At 39.5% G+C, this 24,324-nt stretch overlaps 3 protein-coding genes across 6 annotated transcripts; 1 reads left to right on the top strand and 2 right to left on the bottom strand.

Moving 5' to 3' along the window:
• Positions 1-4,103: 4,103 nt before the first annotated feature.
• On the bottom strand, positions 4,104-6,033 carry cebp1 (CCAAT/enhancer binding protein (C/EBP) 1). Of its 2 annotated transcripts, none has more exons than XM_088402206.1 (3): positions 5,974-6,033; positions 5,043-5,330; positions 4,104-4,955 (listed from the first exon to the last, which is right to left on the bottom strand). In XM_088402206.1, exons 1-3 carry the CDS (start codon positions 5,974-5,976, stop codon positions 4,647-4,649), a joined length of 600 nt encoding a protein of 199 aa, XP_088258332.1. In that variant the 5' UTR covers positions 5,977-6,033; the 3' UTR covers positions 4,104-4,646. The 2 variants fall into 2 exon arrangements, with proteins under 2 accessions (XP_088258332.1, XP_088258334.1); XM_088402208.1 differs by having other exon boundaries at positions 5,043-5,327.
• A 594-nt stretch (positions 6,034-6,627) lies between these two features.
• On the top strand, positions 6,628-10,524 carry ngdn (neuroguidin, EIF4E binding protein). Its single transcript, XM_088401629.1, has 11 exons — positions 6,628-6,667; positions 6,938-6,997; positions 7,168-7,239; positions 7,360-7,497; positions 7,565-7,649; positions 7,721-7,773; positions 7,852-7,954; positions 8,088-8,262; positions 8,900-9,053; positions 10,183-10,249; positions 10,416-10,524. The coding sequence occupies exons 1-11, from the start codon at positions 6,647-6,649 to the stop codon at positions 10,433-10,435; spliced, it is 948 nt and encodes a 315-aa protein (XP_088257755.1). The 5' UTR covers positions 6,628-6,646; the 3' UTR covers positions 10,436-10,524.
• Positions 10,525-11,286: 762 nt separating this feature from the next.
• pabpn1 (poly(A) binding protein, nuclear 1) lies at positions 11,287-22,563 on the bottom strand. 3 transcript variants are annotated; one of them, XM_088401630.1, is made up of 7 exons: positions 22,089-22,563; positions 19,807-19,915; positions 19,353-19,420; positions 19,012-19,118; positions 18,858-18,945; positions 18,597-18,748; positions 11,287-12,041 (listed from the first exon to the last, which is right to left on the bottom strand). In XM_088401630.1, the coding sequence occupies exons 1-7, from the start codon at positions 22,221-22,223 to the stop codon at positions 11,852-11,854; spliced, it is 849 nt and encodes a 282-aa protein (XP_088257756.1). In that variant the 5' UTR covers positions 22,224-22,563; the 3' UTR covers positions 11,287-11,851. The 3 variants fall into 3 exon arrangements, with proteins under 3 accessions (XP_088257756.1, XP_088257759.1, XP_088257758.1); XM_088401633.1 differs by lacking the exon at positions 22,089-22,563 and adding an exon at positions 21,655-21,838; XM_088401632.1 differs by having other exon boundaries at positions 11,888-12,953; positions 22,089-22,562.
• Between the last annotated feature and the right edge of the window lie 1,761 nt (positions 22,564-24,324).

Below are 24,324 nucleotides of genomic sequence, written 5' to 3'. Positions count from 1 at the left end.
GTACAATTAGCCTACAGTAAATTAGAATAACTAGCTCACATTTAGCACATTTCAAAAGAAATGCCCCAGCTAAACTCATTATTTGATTATGTCAGTCAAATTGTGTGTAAATCATCATATGGATGTTCAACTGTTAATATTAGTCAAGAGCATAACACCATGAACAACCACACATGATTTCTTTGGAAAATTGTCTTTACTGTAAGCTAGTTATAGTTTTACAATTTCCTTTACTTTTTTTGGAGGGGTGTTTATAGTTTTGCATGTACTGTATGTAGCAGTACGGCAGAAGAAAAAAAAAACAATAACAACAAATTACCCAAAGCAATGTTAACTGAACTAACAGCATCCAGATCATTTGATATTTTCAAGGTGAACTTATCCAGAAGTGCATCAACATCTGCAGAAGTTGGTGTTCTCATTTATGTATATGTGTTTTTAAATAATATAAAGAGTGGTTGCCTAAAACGTGATTTTTTTATAGTTCAAAGGACACAGAAATTATGTGAGGTTTTGTAGCAATAATATGGTCAAGAATGTGATCTTCAGTTTGTAACAGACTTTTTACTTGTTCTGAGAGAGCAAAAATATCAATTATAATAATAAAAAAGCTACTTGGTATTTTTCTTTAAGTTGTTGTCAATGTGAGTGTTATGTCTCCTGTTTCTCCAGACCCCTCCACAACTCTGCCGTTTTGTCGCGGGAGTTAAATAAAATGACAGCAATAATGATAATTTAATAATTTCTTTGGTCCCATTCTTCATGTCAAAAAAATTGAGCATTTGGAAAGGAGTGTGTGGACATTTTATGTTGATTATAAATCCACAAAATCCAGATGTATTGAGAAGACTTATAAACAATGATGCAGAAGAAAATTTCTCCCACTTTCTACCTCTTACCTATTCAAAAAAGCTTCTCTTCCCCTCAATCTATGTGTTGGCCAAATGATGCAATAAAAAGTAAATACAGAAGAAAAGTCAATCGAGATTCTAATTGATTTTTGATCAATTGGAGCCATATAAGGTGCGTGGGAACAAAAGAGGCAGTCATTTTTTATGCGTATGATTCAATTAAAGGATTAAAAAAGGTTTTCCTGTTGCCACATCTAGCAGCTTGTTTGCCCACTTGGCGATCTGATTCCCAGGAGAGTGTCTGCAATATTCAAACATAAATAATGACTGAATTATCAGTGATATGCTTAGTGGTGGTGGTGGTGGGGGTGGGGGGGGGGGGGGGTCATATATTCCGCTGCTTGTTGGGTAATTTGGTGGGGATTAGATGAAATACAGTCTTTCTTCACTCTGTAGAGATGTCGCAGTCCACAGGACCACATATTGCCCCACACGACGCTGCGGGACATTTCAACAGACACGCTCAGGTCAAACAAGAAGTCAGTATTTGGTGCTCGATATGCGATGGCCACCGTGCAGCCTCACATGTTTCGCCACAGCAACATTAAATATCACACATGAAATGGCCAATTTAGCAGAGAGTGTATTTTGCTGCAATGAGCAATTTAAAGTCTTTCTGTACCAGTGTTTGACCCTATCTGGTGATTTGTTTTAAGATATATTTCTTGAATAAAAAATAAGAATTATGTGGGACAGTGGACATTGCATTTGAAAACGATTTAAAAGTGTGACAATTTGCATATCAGTTCCCTGGATTTGTTTCCTAAAAGTATGTCCATGTCAGATATTTAGCCATGCATTAAGGATCCATTGTATTTTGTTTATAATGGAACCATTTTTTCTTGAGAAAAATATCTTATTCACCACAGTGTTATGACGATAAATATATTTTTTACTCATGTAGTTGCAAGTGACAACTAAATATATATATACAACTATATATATATATATATATATATATATATATATATATACATATATATACTACATGAGTAAAAAATATATTTATCGTCATAACACTGTGGTGAATAAGATATTTTTCTCAAGAAAAAATGGTTCCCTGTACTCTAGAAAAGGTAATCTTATGACATACAGTATTGCTCTTGCGTTGATTTTGAATACAGAGATGGGTTTCAGCTTCTATTCAGCCCAGTTCAAATATGTTCTAGAAGGTTACAATGTCTCTGACCACCCCAAAATCTAGTAAAATACTTATTATTATTAGCCTGATAAAATGATGTTCACGTCACAGTTTAATAGACAAAAACTGTACTATATAAAAAATAATATCAGCAGCAAAAGTTGCAGAATTTTTGTGTGACTATCATAAATCAAATAACATAAAAAATTCAAAGTGGCCCTTGCATCCTTTAATTTTTTTTTCTGTATGTGGCCCTTGGAGCAAAACGTTTGGACACCCCCGTCCTAAATGAACAACATTCTTTCAAGATTTTGACCGTCTGTGACCTCTTTGTCCACTTCAGATTTTGCGATTTATAGAACGATACCTTATCACCTAACGATTGTCTTGGGCGGCTATATTTATATAAAACAAGGGTGTCAGTCTGGCTTCCCCTACCCCCTCCTCTGTGTCTCCTATCTCTGTGTCCCTTCACGACCATCACAGCCACAGGAAGGCCCTGGCAGCCCAAAACACTGATACGATCTTTGCGCTCCCTCATCTCCATTCTCCGCTGTGTCGAAATCTTACCCATCTCACAAAGGGAAACCGCTAGTGAACAACGGTCCGTGACATGACGTCCGTTTCTGTGGCTAGACAACTTATGGTAAATGATGTGGCGGGTGGATGCCATGTTCCCTGATGTAAGATACAATACATATGTACGCAACGATGGGGAATACATTTGATTGCATCACATCATTATCTATGAGAAAGAATGGGTCCTTTCGGTGCATGCTGGGTAATGCCAAATCTGCAAAAGCAATGTTCAATAGCTACAAATGCAAGGTTGAAGTAGATAGGTTGGTGGGTAGGTAGGTAGGTAGATAGATAGATAGATAGATAGATAGATAGATAGATAGATAGATAGATAGATAGATAGATAGATAGATAGATAGATAGATAGATAGATAGATAGATAGATAGATAGATAGATAGATAGATAGATAGATAGATGGATGGATGGATGGATGGATGGATGGATGGATGGATGGATGGATGGATGGATGGATGGATGGATGGATGGATAGATAGATAGATAGATAGATAGATAGATAGATAGATAGATAGATAGATAGATAGATAGATAGATAGATAGATAGATAGATAGATAGATAGATAGATAGATTTGATCGCAAAATATTGACCAATTTCCTTGATTGGGTCAAAGAGCAGTTTCATGATTTCTATGTGCAATTACAAAGTATGTTGCATACAAAAAATGATCAAAAACTGGGTCAAAATGCTTAACTGTTTCTTGAATTTCTTTATTTACACACACACACACACACACACACACACACACACACACACACATATATATATATATATATATATATATACACATATATAGTACAGTATATTATGTAGGACTAGTTGTTGATATCCCTCTATCTAAGAAGGCATCAACAAGACTGTGGGATTCAAGTGAGCGATGGCATCCCTCGGGTTGTCAAGTGGGCGCCCTCTTTCATCGGTGTTTCGCTGATTAACCCACGACACCTCCAGAGGGTTCAGCAGTGCATATAAAAACATTATCCTACATAACCCTTAAAAACACTGCCAGTAAGGACAACAAGACAATTAAAAGAAAAAATGTGGCTTTTATGAAATAAATCCTTTTGTTCACTATATTTATCAACAAAATAAAATGTCTACATACAGTATCACAACTCCTATCCAATGTTTCTCTAGGAAGCATCAATTAAAATTATGTACCATCATGTTCAAGGATAAAATGAAAAAAAAATTCTAAGCACATATGCAGAAAAATAGAAGACATGTTACAATTAAACTTACCTCAAATTGCTCAAAGGTTTTTGTCATAATCTGAAATGCACCCATATATGTAGAGAGGGATCATCCAAATGAGAAAAAAATGACACAAAAAACATTGCATAATAAAGCTAAAATAATCAAGTATGCACCAATATTACTTACTCCACATCTGCTTCTCCTTCTGAAGATTGCAGATCAGACGTATCATTCAGAATAACATCAGCCACAAATGATTTTCACCAAATTTTGTAGTTTAATGACTATACAGTAATGCCAAAAGAACAAAAAGAAATGATAAAGGCTGCATATAAATCAAATTGAACAAGCAAAAACATTACGTACACATGCAAATCAATCCATTTTCTGTACCATTTATCCTCACTGGAAAATATGGATGATATGTGATAACATAGCAATTTGCAGTGGTGAATTTTGCTGTTCTCAAATACCCTAATCAAGGTGACCAGAATATGAGAAACATCTCTCAATATGAATCAACCCACCTCATGCACAGTAATGAGCATATTGTATCTTTTTTTGCAACCTGAGAATTCATATCCTTTTAAATGCACAATTATAGGGATACGGTTCTTGTAGTGGTTCTTCTTGGATTGTGCATCTGTACATTGCTTGAAAAAATGATTAGACCACCACTTAATGTAAGGTTTATGACAGGCGGTCTAATATGTTTGTTGAGCACTGCACGACCCCCCCCCAAAAAAAGTTCAACGAGGGTATGTTAAGACCAACTGATTTTTCTCTTAGGCTTTGTTCATTCAGACAGCGGTGACCCTTGCGGACCCTTCTTCACTTCCCGACAGGTGCTGCTGGGACATGATATGCCTGAGAGCGTCCAGCTCTTGTGAGAGCTGCCCAATCTTTATCTGAAGCTTCTGGTTTTCTTCCTGCAGCTGCAGGGCCCTCTGCTGTGTCATCAGGATCCTCCTGCGGGCCTTGTCTCGACTCTTTCGCACCGCAATGTTGTTCCTCTCGCGTCGCAGCCGGTACTCCGCGCTGTCTTTGCTGATGCTCCTCTTAGCCACCGGCGCTCGCATGGTTGGCAAGATGAAAGGAGGAGGGAATTCCTACGGGAGATAGTTGGTGCTTGATATTGCCGAATAAATTATACACATCACATATTATACGGGATGCGCACTTATTTTTTAACTCACCTGCAAATTGCTGCCGTGGTTCTGATGATGGTTCCCTGAAGTTGCGGTGCCGCTGAGACAAGAAGACATATACGGCAGGTACGGCAGGCCCGTCATCTGCTCGTCTAGTCTGTCCTCATTGTTCACCCTCAATCCCTGAGACTGGCTGTATGTTATCATGTCCATTGAAACCAAGTTGGATGAGCCAGCAGGGCTTGAAGAAGTTGGGTTCAGATTCACGTGGCCCTGATTAGGGAACGGATTCATCCACTCCTGGATGACAGAGGAGACCCTGGATTCACACATCTGCTGGGGTACGATGAAATATTGTTGTTAATAAAAGCGATCAAATGTTTTGATACCAACGGAACTCGTGTGCCAATGTCTCTAGATTGTCGCACTTTCAAATTAAACGCGAGATTGGTAATCGCAAAAAGCTTAAATGGGTGGTTACCTGTAATATTCCATATTATTATTATTATTCATGGAAAAATATTTGAACAAGTTTCATGCATTCAAGTCGCAGTGGCTAAACATTACAAACATCAACAACAAAGGTGCATCATAACAGCACCTTTCACACAGCTAAGGTTCAATTTAGTAAAGAATATTTCACACATTAAATACCATTGTGTAATTCTATTTGGTCATTTGTGCTTATTTTTATACTTTTAGAAGAAGAGGATCTCAGCAACAACCTGCACTACATTCTCAGTGCAATAACAAAATACAAGCGGTATATTATCAATGTCTCAATGTTAATTTACACCATCAGAAATCATATCTATTATTTTAATTCCCGGTCTAGTTTGCAGTCTTGAAAACTGCATGGTACTATTCCAAACCTTTCTCCCACTAAGCTTATTACAGAAACACTGCATGATTGTTGTAGAAATTCCCAAAAGTAGTAAGTGCATGTTTCCTCAAACGAATATTAGATGACCTGACTTACCATGACTTGTCTCTCCCCAGAATCTCGGATAATATTGTCAGGTTGTCACACAGCTTGACAGTTTGATGATAAATGATCTGAGGGGAGGGGAAAAAGCCTGATTCCCCTAAAATCCACCCATCACCCCCTCCCCCCACATCACCACCACCACCACCCCCATCACTACCACATCTTTCTCACTATTTTATACACCCTTTCACATACTCACACACACACACACACGCACACACACACACACTGACACACACACACACACACACACACACTGACACATGCAGATACACTAATTAAAAATTGACAGACTAAATATTCAAGTACTGTATTAATAATAATTATAATATATATATATATATATATATATATATATATATATATATATATATATATATATATATATATATATATATATATATATATATATATATATATATATATATAGGTTTACTAAATAAGGATAAGAATCCGTTCAAATGCTTTCACTGAAAAGAATATTGTATTTTATATCTATTTAATTGAACATACCATCGTGATTTGATTATAAATGATTTTATTTTATGTTTATATTACAATGATTATGTTGTTTGAATTATTTGTTTTATTTGTTCCGAGTGTGCGTATTTTCGCCTAAAGAGATTTGTCCTGCTACGACTTCCGTATTTTCAGTAAATCCAAAATGGCTTCTCCTATCGACAACGTGAGTAAACCTTTGCAATCTGAATTTTACGTTGTTAGTTTTTTTTTTCTTCCGTTAGATTTCCATTCATGTTACATTCGGAATTTTGATTAAAAGTGGTGGACGAAAATTCATTTGATGCGTAAAATCAAGGCTGATTGGCGATTATATTTGTTTTCTCTTAAAGACTGACTAGCGAGCTAGCTACGTACACTTTTGCTAATATTTATACTTTGTATTATTTTGACGGTTTGTTCCCATGTAAAACACAACCACATTACTTTCTTACAGGATTTGATCGATAGTGATTTGCCCAAAGCTGTTGAACTGCTGAACAATCTCGCAGAGCAGGTAAAATGTCTTTTTATAATATAAGAAAAAAAGATCGGTATAAATGCAGGCTAAGTATTAGGCAAATGAAACTTTCTTAACATATTTTTATGTATTCTTTTGATGTTTCATTCACTGTTAATCCCATATAGATAATATGATGTATTTATGCGACCAAAACTGTCCTGTAGGTGGCGGCGGTTACCAATCATGTTCAAGAGCTGCTCACCAAAGTGAAAGATGGCGTATTTCAAACAACAAAGGTGATTGCAATTTTCACGATAACTACGAATGCATACAGTAATTGTGTTAAATTGATTTGAATTAAAATCGTTTTTAATTGTGCCGACCAACCTGACTCGCTTTGTCTTTTCTTGAAATAGGGTTTGTCATTTCTGGATCTTCGCTATCACCTGATGCTCTTCTATCTTCAAGACCTCACTCACTTGATCGGCATTAAGACAGAAGGTGGAAAAATAAAGGAGAGTGAAGCTTTAACCCGAATTGTAACAGTCAGGACGGTAAGATGTAACTAACGCTCTTTTTTTTTTTTTTAGAGTATTTGACCAGTGGTTTTCTTTGTTTCAGGTCCTGGAGAAAATGCGACCTCTTGACCACAAACTCAAGTACCAAATTGATAAACTGGTTCGCACAGCTGTCACTGGCAGTCTGGGTAAGATGTTGTCAAAATTGAGCATTTTTGTTCAGTGGTGTTACTGTGGGTGAAACAGTTTGTGATTTCAGCTGAAAATGACCCGCTGCAGCTTCGTCCTAACCCGGAGAATCTCATTAGCAAAGTAGGCTATTTAGAATTTTAAAAGCGAAAATAGAAGTGTGCTTTTTCTTGTTTACATTGTATTTATTATTGAAAACAGCTGAGTGAATCTGAAGATGAAGACAACCAGGCATCCAAGAAGAAAGCGGCCCCGTCTAGTGACAGGAAATACATTCCGCCCAAGATCGCGGCTGTACATTACGGTAATGAATTTTTTTTTTTGTACATTTAGGGGAGAGTATTTTCAGCACCTGTTTGTTCGGCCATGCCAGTGTGTGGATCTTGAATCGAAAATGTTTTTCCAGTACTTAGACGATCTTGTTCTTGACTTTCTAGATGGCGACATGACAGAAGCAGACAAGAAAAAGGCTCAGGTGGATCGTCAGCGGCGTGCCGCACTTAGAAGTTCTGTGATCCAAGAGCTGCGGCAGCAGTACAGTGACGCTCCTGAGGAGATCCGAGAAAAACATGACTTCCAGAGTGAGCGGGAAAGCCGCGAGGAGTTACATAGGTGGGTTTGTCTAGTCACATGCTCCAGTATCAGTTTGTGACTGCGTGATAACCATCAGCAAAAATATCATGGTGTCGCCGGATTAAAATTCGAAGATATTTTATTTTCAAACTCAATATCATTTGGTACATTAAGAAATGTGTACCATGTTTATTACAAATGTATGAACACATAAGTGCTTTCCAACTATTTTTAAAGATACGTCTTGGGTCAATTCTGCAAGCACTAGTGATACCGTGTCACCAGCCTTGTTATTGTCGAACTGCACTATGTTCTCATAAATGTCCAGGATGTCGCACTTGACTTTAATTAAAAAAAAAAAAAAAAATCCTCTGGAAAAAAATTCTATATTTTCTAAATAACATCTAATGTTACCACTTGGAACCCCCTAAATCTTACAGAAAGGAAGTTTGCTTGACTAACATCCGCATAAATTTGTGTATTGTACTAAAGTGAACAATTTTGTTTGCCTTTTTGAAGTTGCGTTTTGAGAGCCATCTTGTAAGATAAAAAAAAAAAAACACAAGAGGATATGCAAAGTGTCATGATTTGACTTTGATACTCTGCGTATTCATTCAAGATTCAAGAGTTTTATTTTCATATGCATAGCTGATATTTTTCACGTGAATTCCCACAGGAAACATTTTGAGGAATCCATGATGGTTCGAGTGAATGTGCCAAGCCGAGAGAAAAACTCCAAAAAGCGTAGAATTATGTCCATGTCTGGTCAGCTGGGTGGCATCACACATTTTGGTGATATCACAGCACTGATGGGTGGTGAAGGTGCTCAGGTAAGCATCTCCACTCGTTGCGTGCATTACATCAACATATTTGGTTTTTACCAAAATACTGTCAGCCTTGCTTTACAAGGGCATTTTTTTGTTTGTTTTTTGAAAAGAAAAAGAAATGCAAAAAAGAAAAAAAGCTTTGGTATACATGTTTTTTGTTTATTTTCAGAAAAAAAATACTATACATACATGGTCTTTTTTTTTTTTAACCCCAAAAATTCTGACTATACGTGGACTTTTTTTTTTTTTTATCACAAAAAGGCCTTATTTTATACGAAATTAATTTTTGGCTCAATAGATATCTAGCCAATCATATTCTGTCTCGTACAAATGATGTTAGATTAAAAAGAAAAAATAAGGAAAAAAGTGCTTCTTACAAGTGATAGACAGTAACATAAACATAATATGGCTTTTAGAGCCATATAATGCCTGTTTTTTTTTTTGGGGGGGGGGGGGCTCACTGCACTTGGTCTTTTTTTTTTAACTCATAAAAAGTCTATACATGGTTGCCGCCCCCCCAAAAAAAGTCATTCCTATGCATTATTTTTCACAAAAAAGTCTTTAATATACATAGTCATTGTTTTCTTTTAACAAAAAAAAAAATCCTTACATGACCATTTTTTCACAAAATATCAAAAAATATAAATCTTTTGCGGGCTGCATATAGTTATTTAAAAACAAATTATTAATTCAAGGCTTTCTGTTAAAGTTGTTGTGGGAAATTGGACTTTTTTCTTTTCACCAACCTTTTTTTTTTATTTACTTTTCCAGCCATGTCAAAATGTATGTATACGCTTTTATTATATGCTGCGGGCCACAAATGGCCCATGGGTCTTTTTTTTTTTTCTTACCATACGTGATTGTTTTCTTGAAACAAAAAAACCAAACAAAAAAAGCCTTATGGTCTATGGTTGTTTTTAGTTTTGTTTTTTGTATTTAAAAGTCTTACTATATATCATTTTTTCTCAAAAAGGCATTCTTATCTAAAAGGTCACACACACACACACAAAATACTTACTTTGAATGGTCGAATCGTCTTTGCTAAAACGCCTTACACTACTTGATCTTTTTTTTTCTTTTTCGAAAAACAAAGCCTGACTATACATGGTTGTTTTTTCGGTTACTGGTTCAGGATGTTGATAACCCTCGGCCCAAGAAAAAGAAGAAGCAGATCATGAAGAAGAAAACAAAGAGAAAAGGTGAGGACAAGTACACTTGCCAGTGAATTGTTTTTTTTTTTTTTTTTTTTGGCTTTTTATATATAACGCACATAATTTCGCTTGTAATCCTTTTTAAACAGAAAAAAAACTATAAAAGCATTTCTCTCCTTTCATTTTCTTTTTCTGGTCTTCTGTTTCCCTACAGCCTTCAAGAAGCACAGATAGACACACCAGAGTGAACATTTTACGACATATCTCTGGATAAACCTTTTCCCCCCCACATAATGATGAATAAATTAAATAGGGGAAACCAGTTACACTGTCACGCTGTACTTATTTTCTCCACTAGAGGGCACAACACAAAAGTGAATGAGTGCTAAATTTAAGGCAACTTGTTTGGGGGTAAATTGACATGTTTAGGCTTTGGTCAGTGGAGTTCAAATTAAGTGATCAAGATGGTCTATGGCTGACTTCAACGTTCACTTGCAATTAAAAGAAAAATAATTTTGTCATTGTAAAACTCCCAACATGTTTAATTACCCCTAATTCGGGGGGCGTCCCCGACGTCGGCTGGACCACGTGACTGTTTCGGGAAGTGGTACGATGATTTGGCTGGTTTGGCTGCAAAAATAAAGCAGCAACTGAGATGGCGTGTCATTTTGGGCTGCTATTACGTTTGTGTGCTACTGCGATCCTTTTAGTAAGATTTAAAAATGTGGAAATGCTATTCCTGTATATGCTATTTTAAAAACGAGCAACAAATTGTCCTTATAGCGCTTGTAGTTTTATATTGTAACAAGCTCGTTCATGTCACTTTTTAAAGCAATAGCCATGTTCTTGGACTTCTGGACCGCTAGTTGGCGCCATAGAGTAAACGAAGCGACATGAAACTGAAACGTGCTAACCAATTGACTGCAACGCTTCATTTGGCCACACACAGTAGGGACGTTTCACGTTCTCATTCCCTATTTTGATGGCTTAGCTAATGAATACCAAATCACAGTGCACATTTGACTTCATCTTTAGCCCAAAATGACCAGTATCTAGTTTCAAAATAATTCACATCAAACTGACAATTGTACTTTTAACATCTTTATTTTTGTTTGTAATAACAGAACCATGGGATTTAAAAAAAAAAAAAAGTTAAAAAAAAAACTGTTAAACCCCAACATCCCTCTTTTTTTTTCCCCTCAAGAAAAAAAACCATGAGCAACACAACGCCCAATGCTCCCCAGGCTTCACCTGCGGGAAAACAACAAACAGCCCACTCCATTCATTACATGAATCAATGGCACGAGCTGGTCAGCCTCCCTCTGACAAGCCGTGACTGCACTGCGCATCGTCAGAATGGGGTGGGGCCCAAACTAACATCACCCCTCCCCCCCTCACATACACCTACACACACACACACACACACACATTCATACACCAAAAACACACAAAAGAAAACATCTTGCCTGGTCTTCCTTAATCCTGTAAAACCTGCCTGCCATTCAACTATATTGGCGATGTATAAAAATCACATTGGGCCGGCGGCTTTTTTTTTTTTGTGGCGTATGTACTGCAGTGTGCTGTCGTGCGAATTAAAAGTGTGTGTGTGTGTGTGTGTGTGTGTGCCGACGTGAAAAACTAAAAGCGTTATCAGCGTTTGCTGTTGTAGTAAATGCCCCCTGTGGCCGGCCTGTGGTCGCCCTGCCCCCCTCCCCCCCACACGGACAGAATGGGGTGAGTGTGCATAGCGGGAGCAGAGAGAGAGAGAGACGCTGCGGAGACAGTGGGGGGCGGCGGCGCCACCTGGGGAGGGGTCGTCAGCCTCCACTGGTCCTGAAACCTGAAACGACAAGAAGTGGTCTAATATATAGAGAGAGGAGGGGGTGAGAAGAAAGGAGACACACGGGGTGTGGGTTGCACCAAATAAAAACAAAACAATGGGGCAGGTATGGTGGGCAGATGGGCGCCACCTTCCAGCATTTGAAAAACAAACGCTCATTTCTAATGTTCCGCTGCTGTCGCTGTCCAAAACGTGGTGAACATAAAAAAAAAAAGAGATGGCGTTGATCTGGGAAGATTATAAAAGGTGAGAGTCAGAAGAGAGGGGGGGGATACAGCAAAACAGACTTAAACACATCAAGAAGCTAGCTACTTTCACATTTGAACAACACCAACTATAAAAAAAAAAAAAAAACTTTTCATACCACTACCCCCCTCCCCTCTTTTTTTTTTTTTTTTGTTCTTGCCGTTGTCGATGGTGGTGGGTGAATGGGGTGAATGAGTGGACTGTGGATGGTGTGGAAGCAGGATGTCACAGCCAGACAAAAGGAGACACACCTGCAGCCTGAGGTACCATCATCATCATCATCATCATCCCCACACCCGAAGCAAAAAAGAACAAAAGAACTTGCCACCATACTTCTTGCAGCAAAAGGCCAGCAAATACCTTACCCGGGGGGCCGGCACCAACCTTCGCACACGCACGCTCACATACAAAAGCACACGCGGCAGCCAGTCAGTCTCTCTGTCCAGAAGGTTTTTTTTTTCCTTTTTTTTTCCTTTTTCTTTCTCTTCTGGAACTCTTCTTTTTTGTTGGGGAAAGGGAGGGCAATTTTATCAAGTGTGTGTGTGTGTGTGTGTGTGTGTGTATGCTTGTGTTTGGGAACAGAAGGGAAAGGGGTTGATAGTAAAAGGAGGGGGGAGGGAATGGAGTGTTTAGTAAGGGCAATACCACGATGTTCGCCCTCGGCCCCTGGAAGAGAGAGAGAAAAAGAGGGTGAGTTTCTTTCTGGTTGGCTCGAGAAGATGGACACCAATTTTTCGGTGTGGTATTTCAATTTGGTATATCGTGGGAAAGTATTTGAAGCTTGATCGACGGAACATCTAAACACTGTTGCGCATTTGCGTTTACGCTAGCGAGGCGTTACAACGAGGGAGTGGAAAGGAATGAAGTACAGTGAAAAGCTGAAATCAGCTTTTTTTTTTATTTGAGTGTGCGTGGCTGGGTGGAAGAGGGGGAAGCAAAGACACACTCTCCCTCTTTCTCTCTCTTTAGCTCCTTTCAAACACAAATTGCAAAACGACCCCTAAAGAAACACCCCGCTACGGTGCCACTGAGCTTCCCAATCAGAAGCAAAGTTTTTTTTTTTTTTTTTTTTTTTTTTTTTTGGAGGGGGGGGGGGTGTTACTGGTTGTAGACAGGACTACATCATGTGAGGCACAACAAAAAATTCCCTCATAAAGCAGCTGTGCAAAAAAAAAAAAAAAGGGGGGGGGGGCTTGATTTGTGCTATAGCCACCATTGGGGTCACTGTGAGGGGAGGAAGAAAAAAAATCTCAGACACACACACAAACCCTGCAAAACAAACTGCACGCTTTCACCGCAGCATGATCACTCAAGCCAAACACACGGTTACAAAAGGCCAACACGGGCCACACACACACACACACACACACACACACACACGCACCCAACATACACGCTCACATAAAGACACCAGTGGACTGATGCTGAGATCAGGCTGCAGTAATGAACCTTTGTCTCTGGAAGTGCACAAAACTTAAAAGGTTGGCATATCCATGTGAGCTGGTGTGTAACAGACAGACACACAGACAGGTTCTTTCTATGGATGAGCTCCATTTAAAAAAAATGGATACGCTAGATCAGTGGTTCTCAAAGTCGATAGTAGTTAATAGTGAGATTTCAACAGGGTTTCAGAAACTTGATTTTAATCCTTGTATTCACTGACAGGAACAGTACTTGTTTTCAAACTGAGAGCAAATTAACTGGAAAATGGGGCAAGTTATTTTTAAATTGTCTAGTAGTGACTACTTTGATACATCGCAAAAAATGAATGACGAGTAAGTGAGAACCACTGGTCTACATTACTCTCTAGTTGACTTGGGAAGATGATAACATGTTTAGCATGCACTCAAACGCCAATCAAATCACACACATGCATTCAACATAACCAAACTCATGTTGTGCTTTCACTTTGCTTCTGGATGAACATACAACTATTATTACTATGGCTTGGGGATCCGCGTAATGGCCAAAAAAAAAAAAAAAGTCGTTCTGGACGATTATGATTTTAATCAAACAAACCTAACAAACATTTAAAGGTTTTATAAATTCAAAAATAAATCCTGTGCAAAATGTTTAGACTTTAAACTTGATTTGAAATGCCAAAAACATAAGAGTCGCAGCTTGTTCATCATTCACAGACTCCATTTAGCAAAACCTTTACAGAAATCTTCAGATTTTTTTTTTTTTTTTTTTTAACTAATCTTGTTCAGATCCATGATTGGAAATCGAGATCTAAATTTTTTTGGTTTAAGTGTGATATTTGTATTAGATCACTCTTACCTCAAAGTTCCGCATTATGACAATGTGAAATTGACATTTTTTTAATTCATTAAAAACAGAATTAAAATAAATAAATAAATCAGAAGTGGTCACCGCTTTGCCATGAAACTCAAAATTGAGCTCGGGTGCATCTTTTTTCCATTGATCACCCTTGAGCTGTTTCAAGAGCTTAATTGTAGTCCACCCGCAGTAATTTCAGTTGATCGGACTTGATTCGGAAAAGCACACAACTTTGTAAGGTGCCATAGTTGACCATGCATGTCAGAGCACAAACACCCTACATGAAGTCAAAGGAATTGTCTGTAGACCTGCGAGACAGGATCGTCTTGAGGCACAAATCTGGGGAAGGATTCAGAAAAAAAGTTCTGCTGCTTTGAAGGCCCCAATGAGCAAAGTGGCCGGAAATTTTTGTAAATGGAGGACGTTTGGAACCACCAGGACTCTTACTGATCAGCCATTGAAACACCGAGATCGGGGACAAGGCCCTTGCCAGGGAGGTGACCGAGAATCTGATAGTCATTCTGTCAGAGCTCCAATGTTCCTCTGTGGAAAGAGGCGAGCCATCCATATCCAGGACAACCTTCTCTGCAGCAATCCACTAATCAGGCCTCTATGGTAGAGTGGCCAGACAAAAGCCACTCCTTAGTAAAAAGAAACATTTGCTAGAGAGGCCCTAACTGACCCTCAGACCATGAGAAATAAAATTATCTGGTCTCCCGAAACAAAGATCGAACTCTATGGTGTAAATGCCTGGCTTCATGTGTCGAGGAAACAAGTCGCTCGTCATCACCAGGCCAATACCATCAGGACAGTGAAGCATGGTGACGGTAGCATCGTGCTATGGGGATGTTTTTCGGCAGAAGGAACTGGCAAACTCGTCAGAAGAAAAGGAAGACTGAATGCAGCAATATACAGAGACATCTCCAGGGAGTGGTTGACACAATCCGAGAGGAGACATGAGACATCATTTATTCCAAAGTGTGGAAATGACTGCATGTTGCCTGGATGGCAAACGTGTTACAAGACAATAAATAAATAAATTAAAAAGTACACTACCATTCTAAAATTTAGAGTCAAAGAAATGCTTGTCAAGTAGGGCCGTCACGAATAGTTGACATTGCCGACATTATTTAAATTAGTCGACATTCCCATCATCGACAAGTCACTTTATTTTTTAATCTCTTTTCCGCGTCATTTGCTCATTTCAGTCCTAGCGTGTGTTTTCTTACATTATGAAGCTCCAAAAAACGACTTTGCCTCCAATACTTTCTGCCATCCCCAGAAGAAATATCAAAAGCGCTTGGCAGTGGAAATCGAAACACAGAGCTGGCAATGCGGCGGCAGCGCATGCACGACTGAGAGCTCGGCTAAAGCTAACACCACACCGGTGCTCACTACTGAGCATTTCAACGCGCAGCCCTTAGCGAACAAGATGGAGGATTTGCAACTTTAAATTAAACAACACAAGGCGCTCATGGAATGCAATGTCAAGTTACTCACTGAAAAATAGTGGTATCCCGGACAACGCTATCCAACTAGCCGGAGGCTACTCCGGTAAGACAAACAGCGACGACTGTGTTTACTTGCACTTATCAGTTAGCTATCAGAGTCTTTAATTGACTTTTTCAAACAATCATGCAAGGCAGCGCGCAATGACAACAGCGCCAGAGTTGCCCATATTTGGAATTGATAACATGTCCGCCTACCTGGAAGAGGCGGAGGCTTTTTTACTTATCGCGACAAAAGCTCTCCTTACGCAAGACATTTTGAGACTGATTCCATAATGCCGTCCACCTACGAGTGGGTTTGTTGACAGCATGTTGCACGCTAAGTGCAGTGTGAAAAGACCTTAAGCGGGTAAACACTATTTGATCATACCTCAAACATGTAGTTTTCTATTGAATAAAGACACTTAGATAAGGTAGTATTTCCTTTTTGACGTTGTAATTTTAATAAAAGACAAGACAGCTGATGGGGCCTGACCCCCTCGCAGTCAACTAACATGTAAATGTAAACATTTACAGTCAAACTAGCCACTATATGAGCTTTAACGTCATTTCCATTGAGCTTCTTCAAACCCTTGGCTGTTGCTTTTTTTTACTTTCGATTTATTAAGAGACTGTTGTATCTGTATTTTTATGTTTTTCTTCAAATTAGAGGGAGTGCAGAATTATCAGGCTAGTTGTATTTGAGGAATAATTTTATCACAGAACAACAACCATGTTCTTAATGAACCCAAAAGACTCATTAATATTAAAGCTGAATATTTTTGGGGAAAGTTGGAGTGAGGGTTTTTTGGGTGTATCTATTTTAGAAGAATATCTGTGTGTGCAGGTGACTTACTGTGTGTAATTATTAGGCAACTTAACAAAAAAAAAATACCCGTTTCAATTATTTGTTGTCACCAGAGAAACCAATAGCTCAACATTCACAAATCTACATTTCTGACGTTCAAAAACAAAACAAACAAATCAGTGATGATATAGTCATCTTTCTTTGCAAAGACACTCAAAAGCCTGCCATCCATGGATTCTGTCAGTGTTTTGATCTATTCACGATCAACATTGCGTGCAGCAGCAACCACAGCCTACCAGACACTATTCAAAGAGGTGTACTGTTTTCCCTCCTTGAAAATCTCACGTTTGATGAGGGAGCACAGGTTCTCTATAGGGTTCAGATCAGGTGAACAAGAGGACCAATGTCATTAGTGTCTTGTTTTAGACCCTATCTTGCCAGCTACGCTGTTGAGTACTTGGATGCGTGTGATGGAGCATTGTTATACATGTAAATCATGTTTTTCTTGAAGAATGCGGACTTCTTCCTGTTCCGCTGCTTGAAGAAAATGTCTTCCAGAAACTGGCAGTAGGACCAGGAGTTGAGCTTGACTCCACCCTCAACCAGAAAATTCTCCCCGACCTCATCTTTGAGAATAGCAGCCCATACCGGTATCCCACCTCCACCTTGCTGGCGTTGGACTGGAGCTCTCTGCCCATTAACAATCCAGCCATGGACTTATCAACACTCGCTCTAATTTGTTCAGTCCATAAAACTTTAGAAAAATCAGGCGCGAGATATTTCTTGGCCCAGTCTTGACGTTTCTGCTTGTGTGCCTTGTTCGGTGGTCATTTTTCAGCCTTTACCATGGCCATGTCTCTGAGTATTGTACACCTTGTGCTTTTGGGCACTCGGGCGGTGATATTGCAGCTCTGAAATATGGTAAAACTGGTGGCAAATGGCATCTTGGCAGCTGCACGCTTGACTTTTCCCAGTTCATGGGCAGTTATTTAGCACCTTGGTTTTTCCACACACTTCTTGCGACCCTGTCGACTATTTTGAATGAAACACTTGATTGTTCAATGGTCACGCTTCAGAAGCTAAGAGTACTACATCCCTCTACAAGATATCTCCCTATTTTTTACTTTTCGGAGCCTGTCAAGTCCCTCCTCTGACCCATTTTGCCAGAGTAAAGGAAGTTGCCTAATAATTATGCACATAGGATGTTGACGTCATTAGACCATACCCCTTCTCATTTGCCTAATAATTCTGCACTCCCCGTATTGGCATTTGTATGCTGTGTCTAAAGTTAGGCAGTTTTAAAGCGTTATCAAAAATAAAGTTTAGTGGAGCCGGTGCTTTATAATAAAAATAAGGACATTTTGAAGTGGCATCCCCCAAACCTTTGAACAGTAGTGTACACACTGTATATTTGGTCCTTGGTTCTCATCTCCCCTCGATGAGAAGAATACGGTGGGAATTTTTAGTGAGGTTATTTACAAGCTATCAGATTAAACTATCCTATTGGTGAGTAGATTAAAGCCAACCTTCATACTTGACATACTAATTTCATTAGATCTCGAGAAAAAGAAGGGTTGTGATGCATGATTACAATTTAACACCATGTGGAATGTGAGAAGATGTGCGTATGGCCACTCCGGGTGGGGTTACCAGTCTTCCCAACCAAATTAATGAGTGCAACGAGTGAAGATGATGTTCATGCAGGTGCACTGTCCTCCCAAAGTGTCCACTGACCTGAAGGCCCGTCCTCTGCCTCTGGGTGGTGTGTAGCCACTGTAGTAGCGAGCGCGCGACGAGAAGTTTCCCCCCCGTGATCGGAATCGAGCCCGGGAAAAGCCGCGATCTGTGGTGCTGATGCCAGGTCTGTTAGTTCTCTTAGCGCCGACCTGGAAAATTGACAGTTGAATGTTTAATAACAGTTTTTAGTGGTGACGTTGGCATAACTGTCAAAACAACAAGCCAACATAGAACAACATTTCTTATAAGGTATGTTACCTTTATTTGTCTTCCTCTAAAAAGAGACTCATCTAAAGCCATTGCTGTCCTTACTGACTCTTTGTCTGCAAACTCAATATAAGCAAACCTAAAAAATAAAAGCATAATGAATTTATGAACAAAACAGCAACTTAATCTGAAAAATGTTAGTTACCCTTTGGGATGCCCTGTGTATTTGTCACACAAGATGGTGACTCTATTTACTGAACCACAGCCATGGAAGTGTGCCTCAAGCTCTTCTGCAGTCGCGCCATAATCCACCTAGAGTCAAAAGCAAGCACTGAAGATTTCCTTTCTTGTATGACAAAATGCTGCATCAGGGGTTTTTTTTTTCAGAACTGATATTTCGAGCTGTTGTAAAGTTGTCTGAAAGCAGTTGTGCAAGGAGGTACTCTTCCAGACGCCCCAAAAATAGGAGTCGTCTCTTTTGCGAGAGTCAAAATCACAGCTCAAATTTTCGTGAATGTGCGTGAAAATGAAGGGAAAAAAACTCACATTGCCAACATATATGGATCTGCCATCTGCTTCCATTTTCTCTTCAAAAGACATGATGACTGGGCCGACTACAAAATAAAGGCAACAAACACATAAACAAATGAAACAAAATGATCAAATAAGCCCTGTATTAATAATGTTTTAACATGGGATTAAAAGCATGTTGTAATTTGTCTAATATTATTGCCCCTGTGCTTTGTAAAGTCATGGACAGTCAAAGTGCATTCAAGTCAAATACTCAAAGATGAGTTTTGTCAGGACACGAGGAGACATTGCTTCAAAGCCATTTCCTACAGCCTAAATGATAAATTATGTGCGTGTAACGTTTTGAGTACCCATCGACAAAGAACTACATACTTTATTTAACACAACTGAAAACATACAAGTGACTACATGTTGTATGCGAATTTTCAAACATCAGAAGAGCACTTAGGAATAATAATGTAAATTTTACCTGGTGGGGGGCTTAAATTCATCTGTTTCTCCACTTCATTCTGCAGCTCCTTCAGTTTCTCTGCCTCTTCCTCCATCTCTCTCACACGGGCTTTGATAGCCTCCAGCTCCTAAGGAAGTTACAAAAACATGAGTGAACCCTTTGCATGTGCACTGAAAAAATAATTGCAAACTGTCACCTTACTCGATTGAAAGTCTAGTTTTACAAGGTGTTTAATGTTTGGGTTCTGTCCAAGACAAATGTAAATTGACTCTGTACAGACAAATCACACCTTTGTATAAATTTGTAAATGAAATACGACTAAAATACCCAAAAACCTGAAAACGATATTTAAATTGCACTTACCAGTTTCATTGCTATTTTTCGTCATTGTACAGCTAGTTACGCATACATGCAATGTTTCAATGCTGAGAGATCTAAAATAGAGGCAACAAAGAGTCTTGTGGGTGGGTGGGTGACTGCAACTCTGACCCCCCAAACCCCCCTCCCCAAGCGATCTTGCTGGCACAAAATAATCACCACCACACCTTCCAAAAGCAATACCCCGATGAGCACTGCATCTTACAAGAAGTTCCCAACTCCCAGGCTTGTGCAAAACAACTTGCTGATTGTTTTAGTGATAAAGTGGGACACAACACCAGTGCTCCTCACTTTAGCAATAGCATCTAGCTTGGCGTGCTACTGCCATCTGGGCCATTACCAGACATTCGGCTTTGGTTCGTGTTGAATTACAAACTTATGTTCAATTTTATTAGCACTTCACTGTACTCCTTGCAAAGTACAACCCCGTGTTTAGCCTGGGGTCTTTTTCTTCCACTGGATATTTGTATTTTATTGTACAGATTTATTTATTCTTAATTTGTGTTATTTATTTCAATGAATTTATTTCACAAACATAAGAAAAAGAAAACTTCCATTTTGGATATCTAGGGGACCCAAAGGGAAGTTATTTTACTTTTTTTACAACAATGCTTACAGTTTACAGCAGCTATTTGCAAGGAATTGGGACCGGGTCAAGGTGCTTAGCAAAATTCGATGGATAATCAACAAGACTTGTTTTTCTTATACAGTATACCAAGGATTTGCCAGTCCGGCCCACCCAACAACAAATTTCCCTTCCATATGTTCCCTGGGCTAAAATGAGTTTGACACCCCTGGTGTAGACCATCCCGGAGAGTGGTGCAATGCAGTGGGAGTCATTCTAATTTCAGGGCCATGCTAGCACACACAGCCCGGCACATAAATCAAATGCAATGATGAGTACTCATAATAAAAACATATAATCATATAAACGCGTGTGCACACAATGGCTTATAGCATATGCTTTCCTGACAGTAAAGTGTCCGATTTAGAAACGCAACAAATGTCAGACAAAGGCGAGACCGGTAATAAGAATTGCATTAAGGAATGCAGACACGCCTTTAAGACAGACGTGGCGTGGATCCACGTGAATTTAAAAATGAAAAGGTGGATCTTTTAGGGGGTTCATCCGAACCTCATGCACGGTGCGAGCTGATAGACAATCTCCACCCTTGTTCGTGTAGTCGATCGACCGACCTCACTTGGCAACACACACTCACACACATCTCGTCTGCTATACATCAAACCGCGTCATACGTTTCGTCCCAACAAACATGGCGCGTTTGATCTAACCACCCGCGAACGAGTGCGGTTTAGCTTCAAGCACGAGGGCTGTATTGTGTTACGATGACCAAGGTAAGCTAGCATTAGCCTATTGCCACTAGGTCATTCACACGCCCCGATACTGGCGCTTGAAATGCCGCAGCGAGGAAGCCGCGGTGTGTAAAGCGGGGACACCCCCCCTCCCAAAAAAAACCGTTTCATTACCGTCAAATAGGGCGGCTTCGCAATCAAGAGGACTGGCGCGGCTGTGTGCAGTGGATGCAGTGTGTCCTCCGCTCGCCCCCGAATAGCTCAAACATCCCAGTGTTGCGTCTTTGCGGCGATTTGTATTCAGAGGCTCCGGTCTCGCCGCCTGGCGCAGAAACTAGCGCCCCTCTTGCGCCAAGATGGCTGCCGATATCGCGCATGTCACCACCCAATTCCACTGCACTGCGCGAACCATAATGGCGGTTGAGAACAAGCTGGCGGTAACATCCGCGCACACGACATGTGACACAAATCTTTGTGAGGAATTGATAGGATTCGATCTCCGCGCTAAACGTAATGACAGAGTGAATCGCAATGGCTAGGATATCGCCATTTACGAGCATGACTATTCACGTCGGCGTGCGACGACTGAAACAATGCCCTTCGCTTACCGGGTCTTCAATTGCCGCTTCTCCCTCTTCTAATCCCGGCTCCTCGTCGCCAACTCCCGTGTCTTCCAACTCGGGATGTCCAGGGTCAGAATCTAGTAGCGATTCCTCCGCAAGTCCATTACCGAACTCCGCCATCGCCTCGTATCAAGTGTAAATGCGCCTCGTGGCCAAACCAGCGTAGCAGGCCCCAACTCACGTACAAGGGGGAGGGTGGGTGAGTGGGGCGGTCAAGCGAGGGGGGAGGCGGAATACGCCGAGTAAAGTTAAAAGATGAAATAAAAAGCTAGCTGTTCAAGCCCCCGTTTGGATAGCGCACAGACGTAAAACTAGTACTGGTGTTTGAACCTTAAGCTCCATGTAATCGCCCGGATTCCAGTCAGAGAGTCGAGTTCAATTAATTAACTGTTAAAAAAAACCACAGTCGAAGACATGAGATCAGCGGCGGCCCCTCTTTTCAGAAATGGAGGTCGGAGGCGGAGCAAAGTGCCACTGCGGACGTATGAGACAACCTATTGGACGAATGGGGCCGGCCTCTTTGTTCCATTTCACATTTCCATTGGACGACAGACAAGCTTTTTCCGGGTACCAAATCGAATGAATGATTTTAATTGGATTAAAGATACGACAATCAATCTCACTGATCGCAATTGTGTTTGATGATTAAATTTGTTTTAGATCAATTGAACAAATAAACACACCACAAAAAGAATTGGAAAAAAAATAGATAAAACTGAAGACTTACATTAAGGGATATCACAGTTCAGCACAGTTTACATGTTCAAAAAGAAGTAGGAAAAGTTCAAGTACTTATCGTGTCCTATACCCGTCTCGTCAATGCATGATCATAAAACAGTCGATTTAACCCTCTCTTAGAAGACAGTAAACGAATCACATTTTTAAGATCCATTTAATAAATTAACACATATTCGCTTTTTGTCATTTATCTTAGATTGTTTATTAAGACTTGCGCCCCTCAAACTATACCGACCCACTCTGATTTTGAAAAACTTGTGAACACTATTTTTTGGTTATCTACCAAGAGACTTGCCAAACGTTACAACCTATCCTGGATAAAGTCACTATTAGGAGCTGGAGGATGATTTTTTTTCTTTGTTCTTTATATGTGTATCTTTTTTTTACCTTAATGTATGATATTACCCAGAATCCCTTCCCATTCTGTTATATGTTACAAGAACAGTTTAATACAAATTAGTTTGACACCATTCTTAGGAATCTTGGTAGTTTAATAACCGTATTTATAAATTTGACCTACTGAGGTCCATTATAATATATAATAGCTAACCTATTATCACTCTTTAATAATCATGAAGGGAGTAACGTCTATTCAGGCCCAGGGAAGCGTTGAGAGCCCCTTGTGCGGTATTTTGTCCATCCTTTGATCTTTACATCAAAAGCATTTTACATCAAAGGAAAGCATAGACAGAAGACACTTAGGGACCTGAAATTTCACCCAGATGGTGACAGCATGTCAAAGTTCAACATGACATGACCACTTACTCATCTCACTACCAAGAGAGTGCCATTCCTTGCGTAAAATATTGCAAGAATTATATGGAAGAAAATGACAAAAAAATTTTTTAAAGTACTGCACAAGAATTCAAATGAACGAGATAAAGGCTAGATAGTGGACATTCCCAAAAGTACTGTAAAACATCTATGGTCTCCTAGGGGTTAAAACAAACATTCCCATCAAGATGCAATTTCTATAATTATAGTAAAAACTGAGAGAGCAATATACGTTTCAATACCAGGCAGCACCACATTGAATGTGTAATTTTAAGTCCATTTGGTTTGTTTATCAAATGATGTAATTTTTAATCTTTATTCATTCAGGTGTTAGTGTTCCAAGGAAATTGGATCCAATTTGGATGCACTTGGGAATGAAACAAAAAAAGTCAGAAACTATGCACAAGTTTGGGATTAAAATACATATACAGAATAACATTAGACAAATACATTATATGTCGAGAGAATATTTGTTTATACATTTTTTTGTCATTTCTAGAGTCAAGTGGCTTTGTGTGCACATGAAGCCTCAGTAGATGTCGCTCAATGCCGCCGACCACAGAAAAACATCCATTCACTCACCATCTTGACGGCTTATTCCCATTAGGGTCGTGGAGCGAATGAAGGAGCAAAAAATGGTGTTTTACTGATATTAAAATGCAAAACAGTGTCTATAAATCACAATCACTGATGCACGTTCCTATCAAAT

This window comes from Hippichthys cyanospilos, chromosome 19 (genome assembly GCF_059441005.1).
Source record: "Hippichthys cyanospilos isolate Australia breed blue-spotted pipefish chromosome 19, RoL_Hcya_1.0, whole genome shotgun sequence".
NCBI classification, from domain to species: Eukaryota; Metazoa; Chordata; class Actinopteri; order Syngnathiformes; family Syngnathidae; genus Hippichthys; species Hippichthys cyanospilos.
This window is presented reverse-complemented; position numbering and strand designations above follow the sequence as displayed.

Excerpts from the sequence above, each read along its gene's own strand:
- cebp1 (XM_088402206.1), bottom strand. Across the intron at positions 4,956-5,042 it reads ACCACGGCAGCAATTTGCAG|GAATTCCCTCCTCCTTTCAT; the intron begins GTGAGTTAAAAA and ends TATCTCCCGTAG.
- ngdn (XM_088401629.1), top strand. The coding sequence starts at position 6,647 with ATGGCTTCTCCTATCGACAAC. Across the intron at positions 6,998-7,167 it reads TGAACAATCTCGCAGAGCAG|GTGGCGGCGGTTACCAATCA; the intron begins GTAAAATGTCTT and ends ACTGTCCTGTAG. Across the intron at positions 7,240-7,359 it reads GCGTATTTCAAACAACAAAG|GGTTTGTCATTTCTGGATCT; the intron begins GTGATTGCAATT and ends TTCTTGAAATAG.
- pabpn1 (XM_088401630.1), bottom strand. The coding sequence starts at position 22,223 with ATGGCGGAGTTCGGTAATGGACTTGCGGAGGAATCGCTACTAGATTCT. Across the intron at positions 19,421-19,806 it reads GAATTTAAGCCCCCCACCAG|TCGGCCCAGTCATCATGTCT; the intron begins GTAAAATTTACA and ends TTTATTTTGTAG. Across the intron at positions 18,749-18,857 it reads TTAGAGGAAGACAAATAAAG|GTCGGCGCTAAGAGAACTAA; the intron begins GTAACATACCTT and ends TCAATTTTCCAG.